At 42.8% G+C, this 25,955-nt stretch overlaps 1 protein-coding gene across 3 annotated transcripts in view; it reads left to right on the top strand.

Annotated features, from left to right (window-relative positions):
- The window catches only part of TYRO3 (TYRO3 protein tyrosine kinase), a 42,668-nt gene that overhangs the window by 11,394 nt on the left and 5,319 nt on the right, over positions 1-25,955 (top strand). For all 3 annotated transcript variants that reach the window (XM_039389024.1, XM_027750168.2, XM_027750169.2), the window contains 14 exons: positions 1,848-1,934; positions 5,917-6,032; positions 8,915-9,092; positions 9,543-9,685; positions 10,984-11,128; positions 15,308-15,437; positions 16,235-16,335; positions 17,381-17,476; positions 19,808-19,888; positions 21,531-21,623; positions 22,346-22,467; positions 22,772-22,881; positions 24,217-24,376; positions 25,817-25,953. In XM_039389024.1, coding sequence (XP_039244958.1) covers positions 1,848-1,934; positions 5,917-6,032; positions 8,915-9,092; positions 9,543-9,685; positions 10,984-11,128; positions 15,308-15,437; positions 16,235-16,335; positions 17,381-17,476; positions 19,808-19,888; positions 21,531-21,623; positions 22,346-22,467; positions 22,772-22,881; positions 24,217-24,376; positions 25,817-25,953 — 1,699 coding nt within the window. The remainder of the gene's footprint in view (positions 1-1,847; positions 1,935-5,916; positions 6,033-8,914; positions 9,093-9,542; positions 9,686-10,983; positions 11,129-15,307; positions 15,438-16,234; positions 16,336-17,380; positions 17,477-19,807; positions 19,889-21,530; positions 21,624-22,345; positions 22,468-22,771; positions 22,882-24,216; positions 24,377-25,816; positions 25,954-25,955) is intronic.

Here is a 25,955-nt window from a genome sequence, read left to right as displayed (position 1 = left end):
AAGAGTCATCTCTGGTGTCTCTTCATCAGTGTTAATGCAGTTACACTCCAGGTTGAGTTTCTTTTTGTACATCATGGGCCATCCTTTGAGCTATCCAATCCTATTCAGACTTCCCTTAGAACCTAATTTATATGCAAATCAAAACCTGATTTGTGATTTGCAATGGTTTTAAATCATCGGCTCTCTCTTACATAACCACTAATGCTCTTCCAAGTTGGAAATGAAAACTGCTCCCTCATGATATAATTTTCCTGTTGAAATGGAAACTGAAAAGACAGATAGTTGAGAGGGAAAGACAACAAAAAAATAAGTCACTCTTCCTCCACTAAACACATCCCATGGTGCCTCACAAAATTTTTGGCATTGTGGGGCAGTGGCATGGAGACCCGAAGAAGGATATCTATTCCTAGTGATTCTTCAAATGAATTGCTGTTGTATATATTCATCATCAGCACCTTTCTTTGCTTTTGGTGTTCTTTAGGATGTCCCTTGGGCAGGTCTTGTCTTTGCAACCAAAAAAATTGTAGCAGGATATGACCTGCATGGTCAGATTACCAAAGCATATTGAAAAGACAGTTGGTAAGAAAACAGGCACTGCTAGCTGAATAAAGTATAAAATTCTGAAGAAAATGATAATAAAGTACTGGATAGAAAGCAAACATTTAGAAGGTTTAACGGTTTTGTATTTGGAAAGCAGTGCTGGCACGGTGTTAGAGAACAAGCAGTTCTTGGTTTGTGGTGTGTTTTGTATTTTCCTCGGGGCAGGGCTGTGTTTGCTTCTTTCTTGGGACATGCCTGCCACATCAGGTGCTGCTCTGCTCTGCTGCCTGGGCTTTAGCCTGCTGACTGCATTTTCTTCTCGTCCACGAGGACGAGTGGAAGAAGCTAAAATACTCTGTTCTTTGATTTTATAGCACTCCCTCCTCTCTTCCTTTACACCTTCTTTGGAATGCCATTAATCCCAGGCTTGGAAGATGAGTCAAAGGGCAAAGACATGGTGCAAGCTGCTCTGTGCAGCTCTGAAATAGTTTCCCTTCCTAAAATGTATGCCCACAGTGTGCCAATCCTTGACTTTTCTCAGATACAGCCCCACAAGGCAACTCGGGGCCAAGTCAAGTGAAAATAGATGCTGGACACAGTTCTCCAGACAGCTTTGCAAATCTATCTCAATTCTCATTAATTTGCAATACACATGCTTTTTGGAGCAGCCAGACATCAGTATGATGCCATGTTCAGGCCCTGTGGGATGCATGTATGCTCACAGAAGACAGGGAGCCTAATTCTTACTTGTATCACCCCTGGAAAGTGCTTCAGTGCTGATGTAGTAGCATTTAACTTACATTTCCTTTGTTTGTCTTCAAGAGTCTAATGCAAGGTGAGGGACAGGTGGGCATTAACTTGAAATAGGCAGCATCTGGTTGGAGATTTGCCTGGGCTTATAACTCACTTAGAAGATGGCTGTTGCTCAGGTGCAGGCTGAGGTCCAAAGCATTGGGCATTGTATAAGCTCATGGTTCAACACAATCCTTACTCCAAAGAATTTGAGAAGTGGACATCTACTTATCGAGCACTGTGAGCTGTGTCCCTGACAGATTCTTCCTTCTTTTTCAGTGCTTTCTGAAGCTCTTGTGAAAACTTTTCTACATTACCACACTCTCTCCGTTAAAAATGTGTTTAGCACGTTAATTACGTGGAAATCCACATGCCTTTGATTGGCACCCAGCTCAGTCCTGCAACTGCCTGTACAGATTGAGCTGGATGTCACAAATAATTGAAATTCTCCTGAAGGTTGAAGCTGGATTATATAGCTGTTTGTGTTTCCTTTCCTTTTCTTGGCTGATCTCCAGGTATTAATCAAAGCACAGTTTTCTCCTGCGAAGCTCACAACGTAAAGGGATTGTCTTCATCTCGGACAGCCACTGTTCAAATTAAAGGTGAGAGTGCAAGAAACTGGGTAAGGGACTCGGGTTTGCTCTCTGGGGAGGGAAAGTAGGGCTCCTTAATGCAAGAGGTTGCCTCAAAGCTGCTGGCAGGCAGCACCAGTTTTAGCTCCTGGCAGTCAAAACAATGCTTTGTGCTCTAACGGCGGTTCCCACTTCCTATGCAGGGCCATATCCCAGGCTGTTGAAAATAAACCACATCTGATTGAGGAGTGGAAATGTGATGTCAAATAACAGTTTCTCCTTGAAAAGGAGAGAGCAGGGACAGTCAAATTGTTTGTGAGAGATGAAGCTGATGTAAATCTGTAGCTGGGGAAATCTTTCCTTCTTGGAGATAGATGGGTCTTGTTAGAGCTAAAGAGGCCATTAATTCTGCTTGCTTCTATTATTATCACATTTGATGCTGAAAAAAGTCAAGGAAGGCGATCACCAGTGGCCAGTAAGGTCTGCTCATCCACACTGGTTTTATGGATTTTATTTTTTTTAATTCTTTGCTTTTTAAAAACAAAACAAATAATTCCTAGCCTGTGTGTGACCAGTTGCCATTGGAAGTGCCCAGGTTGCTGTGACATTTCCTCTGTTCCTCCAGGTGACTGAAACGGGGATAATCAGAGCAATTAGTTCTTCCCCTCCTCTTCATGTTGAGATGCTTCTGCATTTAAATTTTTAGTCATGCTTTAATGCACATTTAATTACACGATCATCAGTTTCAGGAGAGGCATGGCACAAAAATCATTTGTTCCATATTACTCCATCACGAGTAAGAGCAAGCATTTATGTCTGTATCAGTATCACAACTCGTAGTTGTAGTAGCTAATATTCATTAAAGGAGAGCTTAAAATCCAGCTGTAATCTACCGCTCTTACAGCGTGTTTTTCTTCAGGACATTGTGGTTACTGCTATGCCAAGAATGCAGTGTGCTGAACTAGTAAGATTTCTAACTTAATTTAAAACCATTTGGAGTTGTTGCCTTAAAGGCTTGTCTACACAGGGGAGTTAGTTATTGTGGAGTATATCTTCTGTGGATATTTTTATCCTGGGATAGAATTTAGTTCACAAAGCTATTATGCTTTAAAAAATCTCATCAAGCTGTAATTTGAAAAAACATTTAGCATAAACAAGCTTTTTTATTTTCTGAATGTTAACATAGATTATTATTATTTTTATTAACCAAGATGAGGGGATAAAGACCTCAGCATTCCCAGCAATTATATGTAGCCAAAAAGTACTCTATAGGGGTCAATCATCAGCTAATGGATTCTGGGAGGGACATGTGTCCATCACACACTTTTGTCACACACACATGTTTTAGAGCTGAGAAAGAGCAATCTTAAGTGATTCAACAAATGTTGCACCAGTATGTGGCATTTCCTAGAGACAAAAATCAGGTTTTAAACAGCAAGTCCAGTGCTGTAGTCATTAAAGTTCTAACTGTAATACCTTAAAGATATATCTAAAAGCATAGTTCTAAACTTACCTACATGATGAGGGTTTTCTAAATAGAAAAAGGTTGAAGATTCTAGTATAGCCCCTGTTAAAATTAAAGCAAAGCTCTTAACAAGGGCATCAGCAGGAATAGGAGCAGGCCCAAATAATGTTTGTTTAGTCCTTGATCCTATGAACATGCAGAATTCAGTGAAATTACTCCTGGGAGTATTTGTCTGTGTACATGCATGTTCAGGGCCTTCCTCTTTTGCACAAATCCATCTGCTAATGAGGACTCTTAAGTCTTTCTACAATTTATTAAACAATTAGTTTCTTCTGTTTCCAGAGGCAAATATTTTTGCTAGGACATTTACAAACTGTTAACATTTCTTCCTATTTGTTGCTGTTGTTGTTCATTATCTATTCTCTGTAGGGCCCACAATGTGCTGGGTGTACTCCAAGCAGAAAATTACTGTTATTGTAGCCCACAGTCTCCAGTCATGAACAAAGCCCCATTGTTCCAGCCACTCTCCAAGCACAGAGGAAGTTAACTCTCATTGTGTTAACACTCAAGGTCCTATATTCAGACAGGCATTGCTCTCCTTTATATGTGGAGCTAACACTTTTAGGGTCCTATCCTGTGTTTCAGAGCACAACAGAAACAGGAGCCCACAGTTTTTTCCCAAGACACCATGGGGAAATGCATCAGACCTTTCTACAAATTGTGGAGTTAGGGGAAAGGTGCTAGCAAGCCAAGCCTCCCAGCAGCTGTCTCCGTTACATAGGGAGTGTGTTAGCAGCCAATTATTTATTCTCACCGCTGGCATAGCCCAATCCTCCTTTGGGTCTAACATCCAGTGTTGAAATTACGTGTTGCTAAACCCAAAAGTTACAGTGTGTCTACAAAAGATTCGAGTTATGTTTCAACAATACCCAAGTAAGCAGTGAAAGCAAGCTTTTTTCTCCCCTAAGAGCTTACAAACCTGAACACCAACATCAAAAGAGAATGAAACAAAGATGCAGTAAAGTGTAAGTTAACTCACAAAGAACTCACTGCTCGTCTTCTATTCCAGACCCCTGTTCTGCTGCCTCACCTCCCCCCCTCCATTCACCTGGTTCTTATCTACGTGGCAGCCCCCTGCCCTGTGTCCTGGTAACTAGTTAACCAGACAACAAAGGCTTTATAGGGTCAATCTGTGTCACCATCTATTCCCTGCCCCATCCTCTCCTCTAGGCCCTCTGTAGAGACCTCAGAGGGGACTTTGGGCTGTGCATTTCTCCTGCAGGATGGCCCTGTGGAGATGCTGAAGGCAGCGGTATTGTGGTTCTCCTTGGTGCAGTGAAAGACAAAGATGCTCTCTGGCAGAGTAGAAGATGCAGCTGGGGGAATCCTGGTTTGCAGTTACTTGTCCACTGCTGCTTTCCACTGGATACAGCTCAGGAGAGGTGGAAAATTCGATCTACAGGCAGAGCCTTGTCCTGAGGACCTCTGGGTTTTTGAGGGAGGACTTCTGAGGGTACAGTTTGTTGAGGTACTACAGGAGAGGCATCACTCACGGCAGCAGTGTAGAATTTTTTAAAATTAGAAAAGAATTAAGGGAGAGGTTAATATTCATGAAGCTGGTAATTTTTTCAGGAGTGAGGTGCCTGAATGATAACAGCGACTCGGGGTGAAAAAGAGATGGTGAAGGGTATATTGGAGAGAATAGGAAGTAACTATGTGGAATTACATGTGAGGAAAAGAGAAGTTAAAGGGAAGCATCAAGGATCCTAAAAGGAAGCCAGGCATTCTGATGCTGTGCTGCAGTGGTAGGAAGCACGAATATCTGATTAAATGTCCACTCTGGGAATCCTGATTTTGTTCCTGGCTGTGCCCTTAATTTGTAGAGTGGTATCAGCCATGTGACAGGCACTCCCTTTGCTTTGAATTACCCCTCTGTAAAACAGTTTATTCATCCCAAGCCTGAGGCGCAGTTTTTGGTTCAGGCTCCATCCCAGGGAACTTCAGTAGGAGTTTGCAATGGACACCTGGAGGCAGCGCTTTCACAGCACAAAGAGGTCTACTGCAAATCAGCTTCAGGGGATTCGGGTCACTACAGTTAACCACTCTTTGCCTGGTGCTAGCAGAGCTGGTGTTGGAGACTGGACTGAGAGACTGAGAACCAGGGGTGGGACTTTAAAGCCCTGATTTGGTTCACAGTGTAGGTCCACAGGCAACTGTGTGTGCAGTGCTGAGTCATGCATTGTGATGAAGGGGGCAGGGAAGAGGGCTGAGTAGGGAAGGTGTAAACGTCACAGACTGGCATTACCATCAAAGAGATCAACTGCTGCCTGTATGCCAGGCAATGAAAGAATGGCTGCCAATAGCTTGTTCAGTGTTAAAATAATAGTTTCATTCACAACTGTCGGGGACACTCTCTAAAGATATGATATTGTACCATTTCTGTTAGTGATTTCATTGCACGATTTCTAGCCTCAAGCCTCCTCCATTTCCCTGTGAGTACCTGCTCAGTTCTGTGTATGCTGAAAGGTCTCTTTGTTTCTTTTATAGCCATGCCTCTCCCGCCTCTCAATGTAACTGTAAGCCAAGTCACCAGCAGCAATGCCAGTGTGGTCTGGATACCAGGATTTGATGGCCGTGCACCCCTCCATTCTTGCACTCTTCAGGTATGGCTTCTCTGGATTGTGCCCTGCCCTGTGTGAATAACAGGACTCTACTGAGCCAGGTCATTTCCTGGGCCATCTTTTGCTCTCACAACTTATTTGTAGCAGTGTTTGAATTCTTATTTCACAGTATTAAAACGTAAAAACTTAACAGGGTGCAACCTGGGACGTATATAGGTGCCAAAGAGCAGGTAATGAACTTCATGCTCAAAAGTTAAGAATTAGAGACTGGCCTCATCCTCCCTCACGACAGGTTATCACATCAGTTGCTTCCATAAATCCAATAATCTGTACAGATTATTACACTGCAGCACACATGAAGCACCACAGCACTCTGTGGGAAGTGCCCATGAGTAGCTGTAGCTGCAGTGTGCTCATTCCTCCTGCTAGCATGGAGCAGCTGCCCCATGCTAACTTATTCACATGCAAGTGCCTGTGACTCCCATGACAGCTGAGCCCTGTGCTTTGCAGTGCCAGAGGAAATGCAGGAATCTGGACATACCAGTGAGTCCGCAGGATAGGGAGCTTGCAAAGTATAGGATGTGGTACAGGAAGGGTAGGAATGATCGAGGCAGGAGATAGACTGGGCTTTTTGGTATAAGGTCAGGCCTATTTGCATGTTTCAGAGTAGTATTAAACTCTGCCTCTAAATCTTAATTGGTTTTCCATTGTCAGAGACCAATTCTGCCCAGAAAATCAAGGGTGACAATATCCGTTAGCTCTACTGGTGCAGAGTACTCCACATCTCTTGGACTGCTTCTTAAGGTCCAATAGTACATGTACAACTTCAGGGAGAGTTAGTTTCTACCACTGCACACTTAAAGGTAGAATCAGACCAAAGAGCAGGTAGCCAAATGTCAAAAACAAATGGCGATTCCTGAAGTGGGCTGTGCAAACACAGCTAGGCACAGTCCCCATGGATTTATCTGCCAGCTGGGAATATTAGACCCCTCTGCTTTCCCTGCCTGATTACAGCAGCATTTTGAGCTGGAGTGGAATTTCTGTGGGGTGTTGCCAACTATGTAGAGGAGGATTATAAACTCAAGGTAATGCTGGAAGCAGTCTAGCTAATTTAATTGTAGTCTACTTTTTATTTGGAGAGGAAACCAGAGATTTCATGCTTTGATGTTTATTTTCTTTCATAAGTAAAAGAAACCATCATCTTGATTTAACTCATTGGCAGAAAGAACTCCTGCATATAGCTGGCCGTGGTCTCTGGGTTTTTGTCATGACAGTTTTGTTACTGCTTCTGTTCTTGTTCGATGTCAAAAATGGTTTTCTTCCTCTGTTTTACAATGTCAGTTATCTCCGGTTGGAATAGCCTATTCTCTCTGGCTTGCTTGCTGCAATGCTAATCACCCTGGGGTTTAAGTTCCCCCTCTCACTTTTGGCAGGGGCAGGAGTGGGGGATGGGACATGTGGAAAAACTCTGAAGCAGAGCTGCTCACTTTCTGTCCACTCAGCAGTCTCTCACCCCTTTTCTAAGCCTTTTCTGTTCGGTTTGGGGAGGATGAAGTTCCTGCATTTGAGTCTGGGAGCAGAGTAACTTGGCAATAACCCTCCACTGTCAGAAAACCATGCTTCCTCTGACTCCCACATTGAGAGATTTTGTGTGAGACATTGACCTACATCTCCATGTGAAAATGCACATGTTCCTGGCTTGTCATGATTGCACTTCTGCTTGGAGCCTCCCAAAAGAAGGGGGATTGGAACTTTTCTGTGCTTTTCTGACACTCGGGGTTGCAGCGGGTGTGCCAAGAGCATCACTTTCAGACAGGCAGATTGTTCCTGGGATCAGGGCAGGGAATAGCATTTTTTTGCTGTTAACACAAGCCATGTTCCAGGGTGTGAAAAGGACAGATGCAAGAGGACCAGCTCTTGAAACTGTTGAACAGAAACACATCATCAAACAGACAGGGTTTTACACAGAAGTCAGCTTGTTTTTTTCCTTCTTTGGATGACACTGATAATGACAACAATATGCTTCTCTATTCAGGAATTTTGAGATTCTTCCTTTTTATTAGGCAAATAAATCAGTGTGCCAGAATTGTACATGAGAGTGAGCAAAAGGGTGGTGAGAAGGGGAAAAATGCTGCTGCTTAAAGAATGTAGAGTCCATATGACTATTTCATTTTTGTCAATACACTCTGATTTTACTCCCAGCTTTGCTATTTCATATGCAGTTGAGAAGAAAGTCTGAGCCTGGGAGCAGTGCAGTGATTTCTTCTGTACAAAAGTAGGAACATTGAACCTTTCTGTGCCATAAAAGCACACAGTGATATCAGATTTAAATTAACATTTGTGCTGCTTAAGAGCTCAGATTTGGGGGAAAAAAAAAAGAAGGGTTGCAGGAGTGGCAAAAAGTTTCTTTCCAGTTTAATTTGCAACAGTTTAGTTGAACCAAGCCACTAGTGCCTACCATGTCTCTCTCTAATCCACTATAAAACTGAAAATATACAAAATTCTGAAAAAAAGAGTTCATCAAAAGGTGACAGTAGGCAACAGGAAAGTTGATCTACCAGTTTTCATTACCCACATTTAAACAAGCCTCAGAAGCCAGCCGCTAGCACTCAAAGCAACAAGGATGTTTCATTTTCTTTAAAGGAATAATAATCAACTGTAGAATCTGTAACACAGGTAAGGAAATGCTTTAAAATATGGAATCAAATTTTCAGCTGGTGGAAAATTGTTGTACTGCCAGGGTGAGAGTGATGGCATTTCATGATTCTTAGTTGACAACTCCCTTTTCGGTATTTTAAGCACCACTGGTACTATATGTATTTTTACACATTCCTAAATTGACAATTAAATGGATTCTTATCCGTATGGACCTGTTGGTCGTATTGCTTATGGTAACTGTCATCTCTGTGTCACTCTTGGCACAGGTAGCTGAGTCACCAGATGGTGAGGAGGTCTCCACTGAAATCACCCCAGTGCCACCCTTTGCCTACGGAGTGCAAGGCCTGAAGCATTCTACCAACTACAGCGTTCGTGTGCAGTGCAGCAATGAGATGGGCAGCTCCCCTTTCACTGACAGGGTTTATTTCCAGACCCTGGAGCTTGGTAAGAAATAGCAGAGTAGAACAGGAAAGCAGCTCTGAATCTGAAAAAGAGGTGATGATAATCTTCATTAACTCCTTGCTTATTCTGAAATACAGGAAATGTTATTCTGTCAGGTTGCTTGTCCACTTTAAGGGACTCCTAGAACAAAATAATGTGATTAAGAGCAATGATGCACAATACAGAAATTGATCCAGCCATGAGGCTTCTGCATGCTGATCGCATTAGCTCTCTAAGATTCTTGGGATCTCTGAGAGAAATGAGAGATGCCGACCAACCTATCTTCTCCACTTGAAGCAAACAAAATGCTAGTGGCTTGCAGTTGTTGTTCTCTCTCCTCACACCCTCTCTCTTCTGGCTGATCTCAAGACAGAGGGTGAAACTGTCATTTTCAGGGTGGATAGTGCATTATTTTCCTGCATAGAGTGATTGTGTTTTGTCCTCTGCTTTCAGCTCCAAGCAGCACCCCTCAAAATATCCACGTTATTCAAAGAGATCCCGGTCTGATTTTGGAGTGGGAAGGTGTGGCTCCAGATGTGCTGAAAGAAAATGTCCTAGGATACAGACTGGAATGGATTCAGGATAATGTAACTCAGGTAACAGATCAAGAAGGTAGCTGGACACGGTTGGAAAATGTTCATATTAAATTTTATAGGCGTTAGGGTTCCTCATTCGTACCGAGGGACAAGATTGCTGGCATTGCTTTTGTATAAATGGATCTATTCTGATTTGAGAGAACTCCTCAGTATTTAGCCTCAAGATTTAGGGCCATTTCTTCCTTCCTGGCATACTCAGAATTCCTTCTCTTAAATGTTCATCTGCAGACAGACCAGTTCTCCGTCATTCCTTGTACAGGAAGGATGACAGAGAGAGAATCCACTTTGCCCTTTTCTAATACTGTCCCAAAGGCAGCTGAGACAGGGCAGGATCTCGGCTTTCTCTCTCCTGTGACTGGGCCGTGGCCTTCCGAGTCATAGCAGCAAAGATGTACTTAACAAGTGAATGAGCTATACTGTAAATCACAGAAAGAAGGTTATGGATTCTTTTGTTTAATTTACAAAACATAGGGAGTTGAAAGGACCCTGGCAGGGTAGAAGGCCTTTCATTTGTTCTTTGGCATTGAGCTTTCCCAGGTATCTATCAGCCTTTGAAGTTCACAGCATTTTTTATGGTTTCTAACTTCCCAATAGGTATTTACCCAGTGCTTATTAATGACGAACAAGCCTGTAATAGTAGACAGCTAGAGGGAAAAGAGACTTATTTCCTTTTTTGCATGACCCACTTCATACTAGGGCAGCGTCATTGAGTGACAGTATTTTGAGTTCCCATTGAATTTACATTGTGTCAGTGGTGGCAACCAAATCTTCATGGGTTTACTGCAGACAGTGTGTATGAAGAGGATCCACAAAACTACTGAAAATATGTTGGCCTTGCAATACTAAGTGAAAATTGGCCATGAAATTCAGAAGCCATTTGGGATTTGGTCAACAGGTTAGAACAGACAGACTTGTCTCTTAGATTAAAACTGTCAGATGCTTTACAGTATGTTAGCACATCTTTGTGTTTAAAGCACAAGAAGGAGGTATATCTTTTAACAGCAGAAAAAACCACATTTCTGTAGCAAGTTGCATGGAAGGGCCTCAAAGGAAGAAATCATTAAACCTCATACCTTCCTTATGCCGTGGGAAACAATTAGATATTTTTGGGGAGAGAATCCCAAGATGATAGCCCAAATTAGTGGCCAAACTGAGGTGAGGACCCAGGAGTCACAACTTCTAACCCTTCTTATAGCACCAAAGAAGTACACAGTGATGTTTTGGTTTAGTTTTAAAGGTGAAGTTTTACACTGGATTCCTTTTAAGACAGTTTACAGTTTGTTGTCATTTGCACTCAGGGGGAGATGATTGTACAGGATACAAAAGCTAATCTCACAACGTGGAATCCTCTCAAAGACCTGATTATCAGGGTGTGTGTGCTGAACTCTGCAGGATGTGGGCCCTGGAGTGACCTCTTCCTTCTTGAAGCCCAAGAGGTCATGGGTGAGTGTTCACTACCTTTCCTTCACTTTGAAGAAAAAGTCGAAAGTGCTGAGTCTGCTGTTTTCTCTTACCCTTTTTCTTTCAGTGCTTACCACTGACTGACACACGTGGCTTTATACAACAGCACACTTCATCAAGCAGATTAGAAATTCAATAATTTTTAAAGAGCTGGTGTAAACAAAACAGCTTCTGGCCACTACTGTGTCTTCTTTAACAGGGTTTTGCTGTGCTTAATGCAGAGCAGGAGAAGGGCAGATACAACAGAAAAGGTGCAAATGAAGGTTTGAAATCCTTAATTTAGGCTTAAGCCACGCAAGAGTAAATGTGACAGAAAACTCCTCTAACATAGGTTCTCCTCTTTGATTTGATTTGAAGCCATTCCTGACTAGTTTCAGTGGAGCCTGATTCAAATCATGGCCACATGGGGGTTTGTAATGGTTTTACTGAATATGTTTATATTAAACCAGTTTAGCTGTTTCCATGGATTAGCTGAGCTACTGGTAGAATAGGAAGATGATGGTACAGACACTGTATCATGCTATCTGAACTATGTGGAAGGATTTGTTGGGAACAAAGAACATGCATGTGTGGAGTGCATTCCCAATGATGAAGGGCAGTTGGGCTCACCTGTGGTGATTTGCTTGCTGCTTGTATTTCACAGTGAATGGGCAATGGGAGTTGGGTTGTGAAGAGGGGCAGGATGTTTTACGGGGAAATGGATAGAAGGGGAAGAATGCTATTGCTTAGAAGGAAACTGTAAAACAACAAAGAGGAAGATGTTCCAAATAAAGATATAGATTGGTGATAAGAAGTCTGTGAGGTGAGATCATACAAAAGTCCCAGTCTCTTGTGGCCCACATCTCTGATGATGGTCCACCTATTGCTGCTTTCTTCCCACTCCACAAATCTTTGAGGAACCACACGGACATTGATCTCTCCTGATCCCTCCATACTCATGGATGGCAGAGGGACTTAGAGTGGGGTTCCCAGGCAAGAAGGAGGTGGGGGATAGAGGCAGAGTAACTAATAGAGAATTGTAGCCTTACTTGCAGTAGCGCATCTAATGATGGTTTTAACGTGCACGTTACTCAGGTCCTTTGTCAGCTCAGTTCCCGTGATGAAGTCAGCACTGATGGTTATGTGTGAGCACATAGTCACTTTGGGATCAAAGCCCTCAAATTATTTAAAGCAGAATGAAGGGGTGTGGAGGTCCAGAGCTGACCCTATGGAGGTTGGTCACTGACTCCATCAGTTTTTTTCCTCCTGCTTTGTGATCAGGTTTTTTCTGTGGCACCCAAACAGAGAGTAAAGTATCTGAAAGGACTAGGAGTTCTCTTTGGAAAATGGCCATCACTGGCAAGAAGCCCCAGGGAATGTATAAGGTTTGCATTTTACAGGGAGCTGGAGTGGGACAATCCTGAAAGCACTATATATTGTTGTTTGGTTGTTTTTATTTACAAACCACTTCAAAAAATGGTAGCATCAGGAGTGGTGCTTGTTTTGGTCAAATGCGTTCTGAAAGCATGTGTATTTCTTCACAAGCATAACAGGCTGGAAGTAAAGGTTCACTGTGGAAACACTGACAGGCCTTAAACAGCAGAGCTGCAGAAAGACTGCAGTTTTGTTTCAGGCCTGGTAGAAAATATAAGTTGCTTCCTTTCCTAAAATAGAAAACTGGCACTGCTTCCTTTCTGTGAGAAATGCCAGGGGTGGTTTCTGACCAGCTCCCAGTGCGGCAATAAGGATGACTAAGCTTGTATAAACTTTAAGTTGAATTTGTCATCACAGCAAAGCTAGTGGGAGCTCCACCCTGCTTATGCAGAGATCTTGTGTGCTATTAACAAAGATTGTTTTAATATTTTCAGAAACATTCTCAATAGAAACTTCTCTCTTTCATTGCAGAGCGAGGAACAGAATGGTCTAGTAGCTTTTCCCTATCTGTAATCTTCACAACTGTAGGCAGGAAAAGACTCTTGGATTATGTTCTTTGCACACCTTTGAGATATAAACTTGCTATGAAATCATCATCAAAGGGCTCCTAAGTACTCTTTTAAACTCATCTAATAATACCATCTTCTCTCTGCCTTGTGCAGTCTTAAGGCATATGCTGGTTAAAAAAGGGGGATATAGGAGATTGGAGAGAGACAGAGTTGAGAGAAGAGAAGCAGCTCGGTCTTTACTTGGGCTGCAGCCATTCTCTTGAGCTCAGTGACGTGAGTGGGAAGCAATGATTTGTGGGCTGGAGGAGGAGACGCAGTGAATTTCAGCATTCATTCCTATTTCTGACACATTTGCTATAAAATGTGGGATGGGCTCCTGATGCCCAGCAGTTTAGAAACAGGGAAAATAATTTTGTTTTGTTTTGTTTTGTTTCATCCACACTCCTTTCGGAGGGACTCCCTGGAAGTTGACCTAAATCCCCTCTCTCTCACCAGGCCAGCTAACAGAGACTAGAAAAATAAGCCGAGAGAGATTTGTCTCACCACAGGGAGAAGGAAACCTTATTGTTAACTATCAGAGAGGACCTTTCACATGAGTGTTGTTAGTTGTTTCTACCCTGATTGTTTGGCAGACACAGCCCAAGTGATTGGCTTGGGAATTGTGGGGAGGGTTTGAGTTACCTTTATTGTATTTGAGAAATACAGCTTCTGTTTCTGATCTCTCCCTCCTCATAAGCAGCCTTGAAGGGCTGGGTCAAAAGTTGCAGCAAGAGGTAGTATCATAAAACCCAAAGCCTGTAAAGCCTTCTAGGTGGGAAAAGTATATGTGAGTCACTGAAGGAGGTAAGATGCTGGAAAATAAGTACTAAAGATCTGATAATTTGCTTCAAGTGGAGAAGTACTAGTCTGCTTTCTCAATGTTTCATTAAGCTCTACCTGTGTTTAGACTAATATTACTTCTTTAAAAATTTGGATAAGGTTCATCAATGTAACTGGTAATCAAGCCTTAGAAGCCTCTTGCCTGCCAGGACTCTGCCAGTAAGGGTGTCCGACTCCTTTTTGTATACATCTGAGCAGAGATTCATCCAAATCCCATCAACCTAACATCTCTTTTAGGGATAGGTTTGCTTATACTGTCATGACTTATAATAGGATTACTTATATCATCAAAGATGATTCTTCCCTACCTTCTGCTAAAGCACAGTCAACTGCTGATGGTGAGCAAGTGAGCTTGAAGATGAAGGAGGTGGTCAGGGACCTGTTACCTTTTCTTGTTTGCTCTTAAATAATTTGGAGATATGAGAGCTATCCTAGATTTTAATAAACCCATTCAAATTCACATTTAAGCTTTAGTAATTGTATTTGGAGAAGAAATCTCTCAGGGAATTGGATTAATTTATCATTTTTTGCCAGGCATAGATCATATTCTTTTTATTCATAATTATATTGCTTACCTTCCTTGCCTGGAGCTTACTCAGATTGACAGCATCTCCATTTCTTCTGTAGACAGTTTGTAGTCAAAAGTATACATATTCTGGGAGCAAATATTAGTTCAGAATTGGAACCTGTAGGCTCACTAACTTATTTCTTGACTCACAGGGCACTTTTTAAAGTTCACCTTTTCTTTGGAGAGAGACATGGACAAGTTGCAACCAACCAAACAACATTGTGAAGTTATAGCTAATACCAAATCCCTCAGGGTGCTTGTCTTTGTGGGAGGAGTTATAGGAGAAGTGTAAACATTTCTACTGAGATTGCCGTGAGGCAATTGTCTTTCACTGTTGTCTTTCAAAATGTTATCTGGTTGACATTCAGGGAGTACTGTGTAGCCTGGTCAAGGTTCTGCTGACTGCCTCCAGCAGGACAAGGTGAAACCTGCTCAGAGAATGCTCATATTAAGCAACCTTTTCGTCCTGAAACTCCAGTTTAAAGCGCAGCAGATCATGAGCTTATGTAAAGTATTATAATCTGGTGCAGAGCCTTTTATTTTCTCAAGGCTAAAGACTAAGAATAGTTTCTTATAACTAGATGCATTTGCTCTGCCTTTGCTGTGTGAAACAGCTAGTTTTCATGATGATTGACTGAGCAGCTGTTTATGCCAAATTCCAGTATACAAGGATCCACTGTGAACACCAGGTCCAGCAGCATGGCTTTTCCATTTAAAAGCAAAAAGAAGAAATTGGTGTGTTTATCATTGACAGTCTTCTATTTTCTGACTGGTGGTTTCTCTATCATCTAGGTGGCCAGAGACAACCTCCTTATGGGACATCCTGGGTTCCTGTGGCATTAGGCATTCTCACAGCTCTGGTCACGGCTGTTGCCCTGGCTCTTATTCTTCTTCGAAAAAGAAGAAAGGAAACTCGGTTTGGGTAAGGGAAGCTCTCCTTGTGCTGGTTAGAGAGATCTCTGCTTTCTCTTCTAGTGTGGTTTCTGACTCAATTATTTTTCAAAAAGCGTTGTTGATGGAGTACTTTTGACACTTTCTTTGGATAACTGTATTGGTTGGGGTTTTTGGGGGGTTTTTTTGGCTGTTGTTGTTTTTTTTTCAACAATTTTGGGAATGCCTACCTTTTCTTCAAAATAAGAACATCAAAAATACAGTAGAAAAAATGTTATGTTAATAGCTAGGCTTTATTAGACTATAGAAATGTAAACTAGATCGAGATAATTCTTAGCACTGCTACTTAAGAGATTCAAAGAGAAAAGACTCACTAATGAAACATTCTTATGGGCTGAGCTCTTTATCCCATGCTGATTTTCAGTCTAGCAGCTGATTGTAACTTCCTGACTGCCCAGAACCCTGTGGATCCCCAGTAAAGTTTCCTTTCCATCGCCTCTGACAGTTGGCTGCTTGGCTGTGGATTGCTCCCAGCTGCAAGCAAGGTTCCCATTCTTTTCAGTCTCTCAGACCTCCCTCTCACAGCAGCATCTCTGTTTACATGACTCTTGCAACCTGCCCCAACCTGCAGCTTCTCCCAGCACTGGGGAGGAGTGATTCCCTTGTTTTGGAAGGCCCTCACCCCCTCTAGGTGCATTAGCAAGGCAGCATAAACCCATTGTTCCTCTTCTCCAGCTACACCCTCTTTAACAAAACAGTCTGCAGTATTTATATGTCAAGTGAATGGCTCATGTAATCATGGTCCTGTGTGTCTTTTCTGCCTTCTAGCCATGCCTTTGGAAGTGTGGTTGGCAGAGGGGATCCAGCAGTCCATTTCAGAGCTGCCAGGTCTTTCAACAGGGAGGGCCCAGAGCTCATTGAAGCAACACGTAAGTAAAATGACCCGAGTGATTCTACCTGGGAAGATGTGTTCATGCATGTACTGTACTCTCTCTGTTTTTACTGAAACGGATGTTTTTTGATCAAAAACATGGGATTAATTTACAAAGAGGCTTAGACCTTGTGAATTGCAGAGATGAAAGGCCAGAATTGCTGTTGCCATACCAGTTACTTAGCACTTGCTAATTACAGCTACAGTCATTGTGTATATTAGTGCAAGGCATGAATTGCCGCTCCTCTGCCCCAGTTTCACATTACAGGGACTACTTCGACTGGAATATTATACAGTGGTGAGATAAATACAGCTCAAGAATATTAGCAGTATGCTTTAAACTCAGTATGCTGAGCTATGCTACAAGCATGAACCAATTAATCAGTCTTGGAAAGCCAGGAATTAGTAACTTATCAAACAGGAACCTGAGTAACAGGAATGGCCAGAGTTAAGATGATCCATTTCTGCCTCCTGGTTCATCAAGGGCATGGTCCTCTGTAGCAGCGCTGCATAGCTGGGTTAGGATGAGTCTTTAACTTTGCTCCCCTGGATTTAAAGGTCTCTCCATTAAATCTAGTGACCATAAATTTTTTGACATTACGTTACCTTCTCAACCAGGTGCTGTGAGACTTACATTGTACTTGAAATAGTCTGAGAGCCAGTCATTGAAAAGTGGTGCAGCTCCATCAACTTAAATTAAGCTGTATGAACCAGTGTCTGTCAATGGCCCTTCTGATTGGATTTTATCTTCTCAGTGTTATTTACAGTAGTTCTATATTCCTGTTGCTCGTGGTGTGTTTGAGGGTGGTGTTATCACACCCTCTTCCTTTAAGTAATGTTGGTACATTTTCTTGTGATTGAAAGTTACTGGCCTCTTGTCTGTGGTGAGGCTAGAGGACATGTTAGGGAACTGGTTTTTTCAGGTTTCCTCCTTACAGTATGGGAATCAGATGGAGATTAGAACAGGTGATACTTGATGTTGTGACAGAATATATAGGTATCCTTATTAATTCTTCATTTTTATGTTTTGGTTTCTTTTCCAGTGGAGAGTGTAGGGATAAGTGATGAGCTGAAGACAAAACTCAAAGATGTCTTAATCCAGGAACAGCAGTTCACCTTGGGAAGAATGTTGGGCAAGGGTAAGAACCAAAACCGAACAAGGCTTTACATTGAAAATCCCGCTTGTGTTACCTTTACTGTTGAGTAAGGAGAAGCAATCGTAAGCAGCCTGTTTTCTCTCCTCCTTGTGGCAATTTTCTCTCCTCCTTAAATGGCAATTAAAATGGAGCTATCCTTTCCACTGGGATAAAACATTTCAGAGGTTTAGCGTAACTAAGAGGATATTGGCTAAGCCATTCCTATAATATGGCTCGACACAGTCATGAACTGCAGTCTGTGCTCAGCTTTCCGAAGTACTGTTGATTCACTGGTGTGTGACTTTCTTTCAGAGGTTTAAACAAAGGAATGTTCAGTTAAACTCCTGCTCCTTCTAATAACAAAATGGTGCTATAGAATTCCTTCCATTTACATAAGCATGAAGTATTAAATGGGCTGAGACAATACAGAGACAGAGATGATACACCTCAGACATTCCAACCGCTCAAAAAAAGTTGATTCAGTTTCAGGTATTCTCAGTGTCTGGGGTGGTTTGCCTCCAGATTTTAATTTGGCCTCTTAGGGAGGCACATTTGGAACAGGTACTGAATTTTGCTGACATTTGTCCTCATTAGTTCAAGTCCTTAGGAGTGCTTCTGACTGTGAATCTCCCGCTGGATCTTGTACACAGGTGCTGCTAATACTTCTCGGAGGTCTTCAGATGAGGAGGGATTGTCAGAGCAAAAGTGGGATGCTTCTCACTTAACTTACCTGAGAGATTGGCCCAGAAACTCTATGTGGAAAGATGGGTTTGAATTTAGATTTCCCAAATGGCAGACCAGTGTGCTAACTGTTGAATCATCCTTCCTTACTTCTCAGTCTGAAGGCAGTCTTTAGAAATAAATGAAAACGTGTAAGGATAAAGCCAATAACTATGAGAGGAGCATGTCAGGGTCATAAGCAAAAGGAAGCTGAAGTGTTTTGCTTCCTTTTTCTTTATAAGACTAATTTTATTGCAGTTTTCTTTGACCCTTTCCCACTGGGAGCATTCTTCTACTCCATCCCTCTTAGAACAAATGCGTTTCTTTTAGAGCAGGAAGATGACCTTCCTGCAGAAGCATTCTCAGAGGGTTTAACAAAGCTAAGTAATAAAACAGCTGTGTCATCTCTTTGTGAGTATCAGCTGTTGGCCAGTTTCTGGGATCCTGCTTCAACCCTTCTGGGCTGTCTCTATGGCAGGTAACAAACTGAAATCAGCTGCAGTGGGTCCCCAGGGCATGATCTTGCTGGGAGAATACCAGCTGGTAGGATCTGATCTGTGTTGTCAGTCCCACTGCTGCAACCCCACATTCAGCACACAGGTTGTAAGATGGCATGTCTGCATTACCGTGGGCTCTGCTGACTCTACAGCTGAGCAACAGCTCCATAGTATGGAAGCAGCACGAAATGCCTTTGCTCCTTCCCATTTTCCTCTTTTGTGGTCAGATCCACTCCTTGTGGTTATCATGTAGTAAGCATGTACCGTACGGTAGTGAAGGACGCTGGTGAAAAGCTAGTGGAAAGATATTGTTTCTGGGGTGGGTGTCCTGAGTGCCATATTTTGCTTCCTTCTTTTCAGTACCAAAGTTCCTCATACTAATGCATTTTGGGTGGAGTAGGCAGTTACAAAATTAGGGAGAGCAAATCTATAGCCAGATCTAATGCAAAGAGGCTGTTAGGCTGTGGTATAAAACCACTTCAGGCCAAAATAATTTGAAGAGGTTTTGGCCTGTTGCATTTCCTCTTATCTCCCTTAGAGAATAAACCAGAGTAGACACTACCTCCTGTGAATCAGCATATCACTCACACACAAGTAGGTACTCTGTGTTTTCTCTGGACTGTGATTCATAGAAGTCATTCCCTGAGTTTTGAGAGATAAGGCTGACTATATTTCAAATCGTTTAGTCTGGCACCATCACTCAGCTCTGATGGCTGTTAATACTGAGAGCCTCCGCCAACCCATCCACTTGCTGCTCAGCTAACAGCCTCCTCTCTGACCAGAACCTTGCTCACTCATCCCTCATGATATGGCTTCCCCAGAAATGTCTGCCTACAATCCCAGCTTAAACTTTGTCTCTGCATCGTCTGGCTGGCTGGATATTGCTTTTTTCCCCTGTTGTTTTCCTTTGCCTTCTGGACTGCCAGCACAGTGATCTCTGTCTACTGGTAGTGCTACCTCTTCTAGGCACACATATGCTGAAAGTTGGTGTCTGAAACTGCAGAATGAAAAATGAAGCATTGCTTATGGTTATTCAGCTTCTTTCCCAGTGACCCCTGAAGAGAACCTTTCTTCACAATAAGCTATTCCCTCACTGCCTTCTCTGGTCATTTCACAGGGGAGTTTGGGTCAGTTCGAGAGGCACTACTGAAGCTAGATGATGGCTCTTTCCAGAAAGTTGCAGTGAAGATGCTGAAAGGTAAGTGGGAGCAGGGCTACCTGAATTACTTAAGAAAAGAAAGCTTGGAAGGATTAAATGTTGTCTGTCCTGCTCTCAGCAAACATGCCTTGATGCTCTTTACTCCTCTCTGAGCTTCCAACTCAGCCATTCTACCCATCCCTTTCATGTCAGTCTTTTTGTAGTGGAAGCTTTTCAGGGAAAGACCTATACCACCCTAGTTGCTTCTACAGCATCTAGCACGTGGTGAGTGCAATCAAAACCACTGTATCATGTGGCACAGACAGCTCAAACAGGTCTGCTTTGCCCTAATAATTCAGCAGTGAAAGACAGTACTCCTCCAAGCCCATATCCTGGAATAAACAGAAGAGTGTTTGGGCTGAATGCAGTGACAAGCTAACTCAGTCAGGCACATTTAACTAAGTAGTCTCACTCCCTTCTGATTTGTCATTTGATGAGTATACATAACAAGGGCAACTAACACATTCATCAGACACAAGTCTGTAACAAGAAAAGCAATTAAGAGATAGGTATAAATCAAAGCAAGTACGTACATATATGTGTGTTTATATAGGTTAACCGATGTTATTTCATCCCTGTTGCCTGTAAGGCAAAAATTAACTGAGACCGACTGAAAGCAGAGTCACACTCACTTCTGGAGCTCAGTTTGCTGTCACAGAATGCCAGCTTGTACTAAATATACTAGTATCACACTAGTGTAAGTTGTATCAACTTAATCCAGCTTCAGCAATAATTCTAATCAAACTTTTGTGTAGTCAGACTGTCTACCTTCAGGCATCTAATTTAGGAACAATCTGTCAGCCTCCAGAGGCACCTTCCTTTCTCCATTGACTGTAAAAAGGGAATATGCTTTTGTCTTCTGAATCATATTGAAATTACTTGCCTAAAGCAGATAATATGAATACTCCCCTACAGGTCTGAGTCTGATCTTGCAGCAGGACTGGAGGACTCCTGCTAAAATGCAGCAACAGAATTGGAGGAAGTAGTTGACTGGGCTAATTCTTCATTATATTGATCTGTTTCCATAAATCTGGAGTAATAGCAATGAGAAATAATTTACTCCAAATTTATGCTGATGTATGTCACTGCTGAATTTGGTCCATGCTCTCCAGTAGTGTGGTTATTTAAGAAATCTTACCTCCACCACCTTAGAAGACTCAATTATGCTCAGAGATAGAGAACCACCGATCTTTCATGCCATCCTTATCAGAGATGAATTGGGGTCTGCTGTGTCAGCCAGGGACTCCAGGCCATCTCCTCAGTTTCAACATTTTCTTTCATTTGTGTGATGTCTCCTCTCCGTGACATTGTAGTTTAGGTTCTTTTACCTAATTTATTCTTACATCTTTAACCCCCACATGCTTTGCACAGCTTCCAAGGAAAGTTCTTACTGAGAAAAGAGCTGCTAATCAGCAGGTCTTTACTCTACCAATAACCAATTTACCAGATGACCCTGATGCATGCTTACTGCTGCCCATCCCAGGCGAGAGCGTCAGGCTCTGCTTTGTTGTAAAATGGCTTATCTAGCTATAGGTCTGAGAGGATGTGCTGTGCCACAAAGAACAAGCTTCTGATAATCATTATTTGTAAAGTCCCTTGGAGCCACCCTCAAAGGAGGAAAACTTACAGTCACTTTTTCCAGCGGACATCTTCACATCGACTGACATTGAGGAGTTCCTGCGAGAGGCTGCGTGTATGAAGGAATTTGACCACCCACACGTCACTAAACTGATTGGTAAGCCAGCACTGCTGCTTATGCCACAGAGCACCTCCTGTTCCTGCACAATCCCACACGATCTCACTCTGCACTGCTGTCCAACAGCAGTGCTAGTGCAGCCACCTCTGTGCTGCCTGGAGTCCTGCATAGATCAGCACTGCTCCTTCACCGGGCCCAGTGTGTGTAAGTGCTCTCAACGCTTGCCCTCATACACCAGTAATAAGCATCTCTTATTTAAGCCATTTCTTTGGTTCTTGCGAACTACATCAGGGAGACTTTGGATGGCCGAGATATGTCTACACTGCCATGAAATGTGGACAGATGCGTTGGTACACTATAAATAGAGGCAGGGAAGATTGTGCCTTTCCGAAGTACCAAGTAAGAAGTACGACATCTGTGGGTCGGCACTGTGGAACACAGGCAATTTCCAGAATGTGTAGATTGTACTGCAAAGCCTGGGGTTTGGGGCTGTCTGGTCTGGAGTGATCCTAGAAACATTTATAGCAGGTCCTGCAAGAAGATCTGAGAGGCACTTAGTACTGCCTCTGAAACAAACAGGCTTAGAGGTATCTTAACACCTCCTGGCATGAAGTCATGGAAAGGGGCCTTGAGCATGGAATCTACCTGCCAAAACTGCACGTTTTCCTCCAGATTTCTAAGAGGAAGGCAAGCAACCTTTAAGATTCCACTTGGGCGTGATCTGTTTGCTAACACCCCTTTGCTGTGTGTGTCCTCATCAGGAGTCAGTCTACGGAGCCGTCCCAAAGGCCGTCTCCCAATTCCCATGGTGATCCTGCCCTTCATGAAGCATGGAGACCTCCATGCTTTCCTGCTGATGTCACGGATTGGGGAAAACCCTTTTGTAAGTCTGTCTTACAGTAGAATTCCTTCTGGAAGGGTATGGATTTTCAGAGAATGTACTCGGAGCAGTTCAGGGTTGGCCTCCCAAAGACACTGACAGATGACTGGATTTTAATACCAGAGAAGGTTGTGAGATGTGATGTTGAAGTACTTAATTCCATGCATGTTGAGGACCAGCTCCTCCATTCCATCCCCCTCCCTATATCCCCCATCTCTGCTCCTTAAGCTAGCAGCAAATGTTGCAGTTTTGCCATATGTGTTCAAAGCTTACAGGAAAAGAACTTAAACTTTGTTATTTCTTACAGAACTTGCCTGTTCAGACGCTCCTCAAGTTCATGATTGACATTGCCAGTGGGATGGAGTACTTGAGCTCAAAAAATTTCATACACAGGGATCTCGCAGCTCGGAACTGCATGTAAGTGACCCATGAGTTTTTAGAGAAAAAAAAAGACCAGAGTGGGTGAGGGAGGGAAGAGAAAACTTTTACGTCACAGAAGTGGGGATGGATTCTGTCTGAGATCCTTGCATTTGAGTGACAGTAGACATAGGGGAGCCATGACCGTGGTAGTGGAGTGTGTGGTGGTGGTGCTGGGGACAGGGAGCAACTCCTGAAGTCCCACTGAGCTTTCAAATAAACCTTTTTTATAAGGAACTTTTCCATCATTGGTCTGCACATATAGTTTCATAGAGTTGATTACAATATGTGTTTGTAATTAGAAGCTACTCTAGTGGCTGCGTGTCAGCATAGGCTCTTTGTTCCACAATATAATGTAACCAACAGGAGAGACTGGGTTTGGCTGTGTTAGGAGAAAAAAACTTTCATTGTAGCCTGAAGTCTGTATTTCTGGTATCTATTTTGAGGACTTGATTATCACAATATAAGAACTGTAGTTTCCTTGAAAGCTGGTGGAGAATGCCTTTAAAATGGTGAACACACCGTGTGATCTCACTTCACTGTTCCTGACCCCAAAATAACTTGACTGCTTTGAAGGGTAGAAAAGTCCTTTTTCTTCTTTCCACTCTACTTCTTCCCTAAGAATGGAGTAAGGAACAAGCCATTCTGACAGGCAGAACTCTGCCTCTGAACAAAACCACAACAACTGATAAAATCCGCAATGAGACACAGATTTCCAAAGGCATTTGAATGTCCAGATATACAGATAAGAGCCTAATAGTCATAATTGACATTTACAAGAAAACCCATACTGATTTCCTATTTTTGCAGACTTCCTCCAGAGGAAGCTGAATGCATGTTTCAGCACATCATCTGGGGAAAGCAGTGAGTCCTTTATGAGGCCTGGGAACATGAAGTCTTTGTGGGCTTCACTTCCATTGCCTACCAATGTGTCTAGGTTTAAGTGGGTGAGGGGCAATTCAGACCATTCACCAGGCCTTGGTGGTAGCACTGAGCACTGCAGATGTCCTGTGATAATCTTGGAAACTACAGAAAGTATCTAGGTTTGTTTTGTGTAACAGAGTAGACCGTCTGAGCATGGCTATTTCCTTACTTCATTAGTCCTAATTATTTCCCTGTTAGTCTGAAGGAACTGATTTGAGACCACTAAACTGTTTCACATTGATCATCAAGTAGATGAAATCATTATCCTCTTTGGTAATACTTGGTCAACTATATACCTCAGTTCCTTGAACACTGTTTTTTTGGTGTTTTTTGTTTTTTTTTTTCTTTTTTTCTTGCCTGACATAGCCAAAAAATGCTTTCCTTTCCTCAATCATGAAAACTTTCCCATAGGTTGGATGAGAACATGAATGTGAGTGTCGCAGACTTTGGACTTTCTAAGAAAATCTACAGTGGAGACTACTACCGTCAGGGCTGTGCCTCCAAGCTGCCAGTGAAGTGGCTTGCTCTGGAAAGTCTGGCAGATAATCTGTACACAACGCACAGCGATGTGGTGAGTTTTGCTCTGGTGCATTTGGGGACCATTTGTATTCCTACTGAAGTAGAGGAATCTTTCTGTATCCAGTCAATGTGGGAAAAGGCCCTGGTGATGGGAAAGGGAGTTTGCCTTGGGTTTGAGGGATGGTGCTACCTCTGCCTTCAGTGTTGTCAGAACTCAAGACTAAAAATATGTGAGAGTGGCTTATGGCAGAAGAAATCAACCCTTTTCCTCTTCTTGTCCTTTTGTCCTTTATTTGTCAGTTCTTATCCCCATCGTCTTCTTCACCTTTCCCCTGCTCCTCTTCCTTTTCCTCTTTCTTTATGCAGTTTCTTCTTTCTTATTCTTTTTGCTTTCTCTTCTCCATGACAGTTTGAAGGTGACATTTGAAGTGCATGTAACCCACACACTTATGTGTAAATGCAGCAAAGGTTCTCTGTGCTACAGGAGGCATTGGTGGAACTTCATAGATCTGAATAGAATACATCAGTGCTTAGACACTCCCAATAACTTTGCCCCTGGGGAGCAAGGCTAAACCCATTCATCTGAAATTGTTGCATATTTTCCCTTTGGTTTTTTTGGTTGTTCCTTTCTTTTTTTTTTTTCCTGATACTGTCTCCTCTCTTCCTCGCTGCCTTTTGTCTGTTTTCACGCTAGTTTTGTCCTTCAGTCCTGTGGACTTTCCAGTTATCCGTGTCACAATGTAACTGGAGAGTGCCTTGTATTGTGGCTGCTTTGTTGCTCAGTGATTGCTGTAACAGCTGTGGACAGTGTTTAGCGATTGGCGATCACTAGCTCAGCCAGTTTACAGTAGATACTGGACAGGGGTTTGCTTATGAAAATAATAATCTTTAGCACCTAACAGACCTTGCAGTTGAAACGTACAAGTACGAATGTTGCAGTGCAGAGCAGCAATGAAGGTGAGCCATGCGTGGTTTGTTCCTTGCTCTGTTTATTGGCTAAACTCTGCTTTCACTTGCGTGGTTTGTTCCTTGCTCTGTTTATTGGCTAAACTCTGCTTTCACTTGTGCCTGTACATTACTAGAAGCTCAGAATCTGGTTCAGTGAATTAAGAAACTGATTCGCGAGCCCCAAACCAAAATCTTCTTATAGCACAAAACCAATACTGCATACCTTAAAGAACCATGAGTAGGAGATGCTTGCGAGAGGTCTGCAGGTGGAAGACAGCAGCAGCTCCCAAATCTTCCCCTGCTCCACTGCAGAATGGGACCAGATAGGGCCTTCAGCCATCTCCTAAGATGGTATGTCAGCATCAGCTGCATCTGATGGGTCATTTTTGTTGTCTAGCTAGAGTTTTGATAGTCCTTGCACCACTGCTGTTCACATGACATTACCCCAGACTGGGAGGGTCAGCACAGTCTGAGCATACTGAAACCTCACCCCAGCGAGCAGGGAACTGTCTGTACACTTGTTCTCTGTGCTGTTCTCTTTCAGTGGGCATTCGGGGTGACCATGTGGGAGATTGTGACCAGAGGGCAAACCCCTTATGCTGGCATTGAGAATGCAGAAATCTACAACTACCTCATCAGTGGGAACAGGCTGAAACAGCCGCCGGAGTGCCTGGAAGATGTGT

The sequence above is a fragment of the Pipra filicauda genome, unplaced genomic scaffold (assembly GCF_003945595.2).
Source record: "Pipra filicauda isolate LSUMZ 115617 unplaced genomic scaffold, ASM394559v2 scaffold6_size6359152_pilon, whole genome shotgun sequence".
Taxonomy (NCBI): domain Eukaryota; kingdom Metazoa; phylum Chordata; class Aves; order Passeriformes; family Pipridae; genus Pipra; species Pipra filicauda.
Note: the sequence above shows the minus strand (reverse complement) of the source record. Positions and strands in the feature narration are given on the sequence as shown.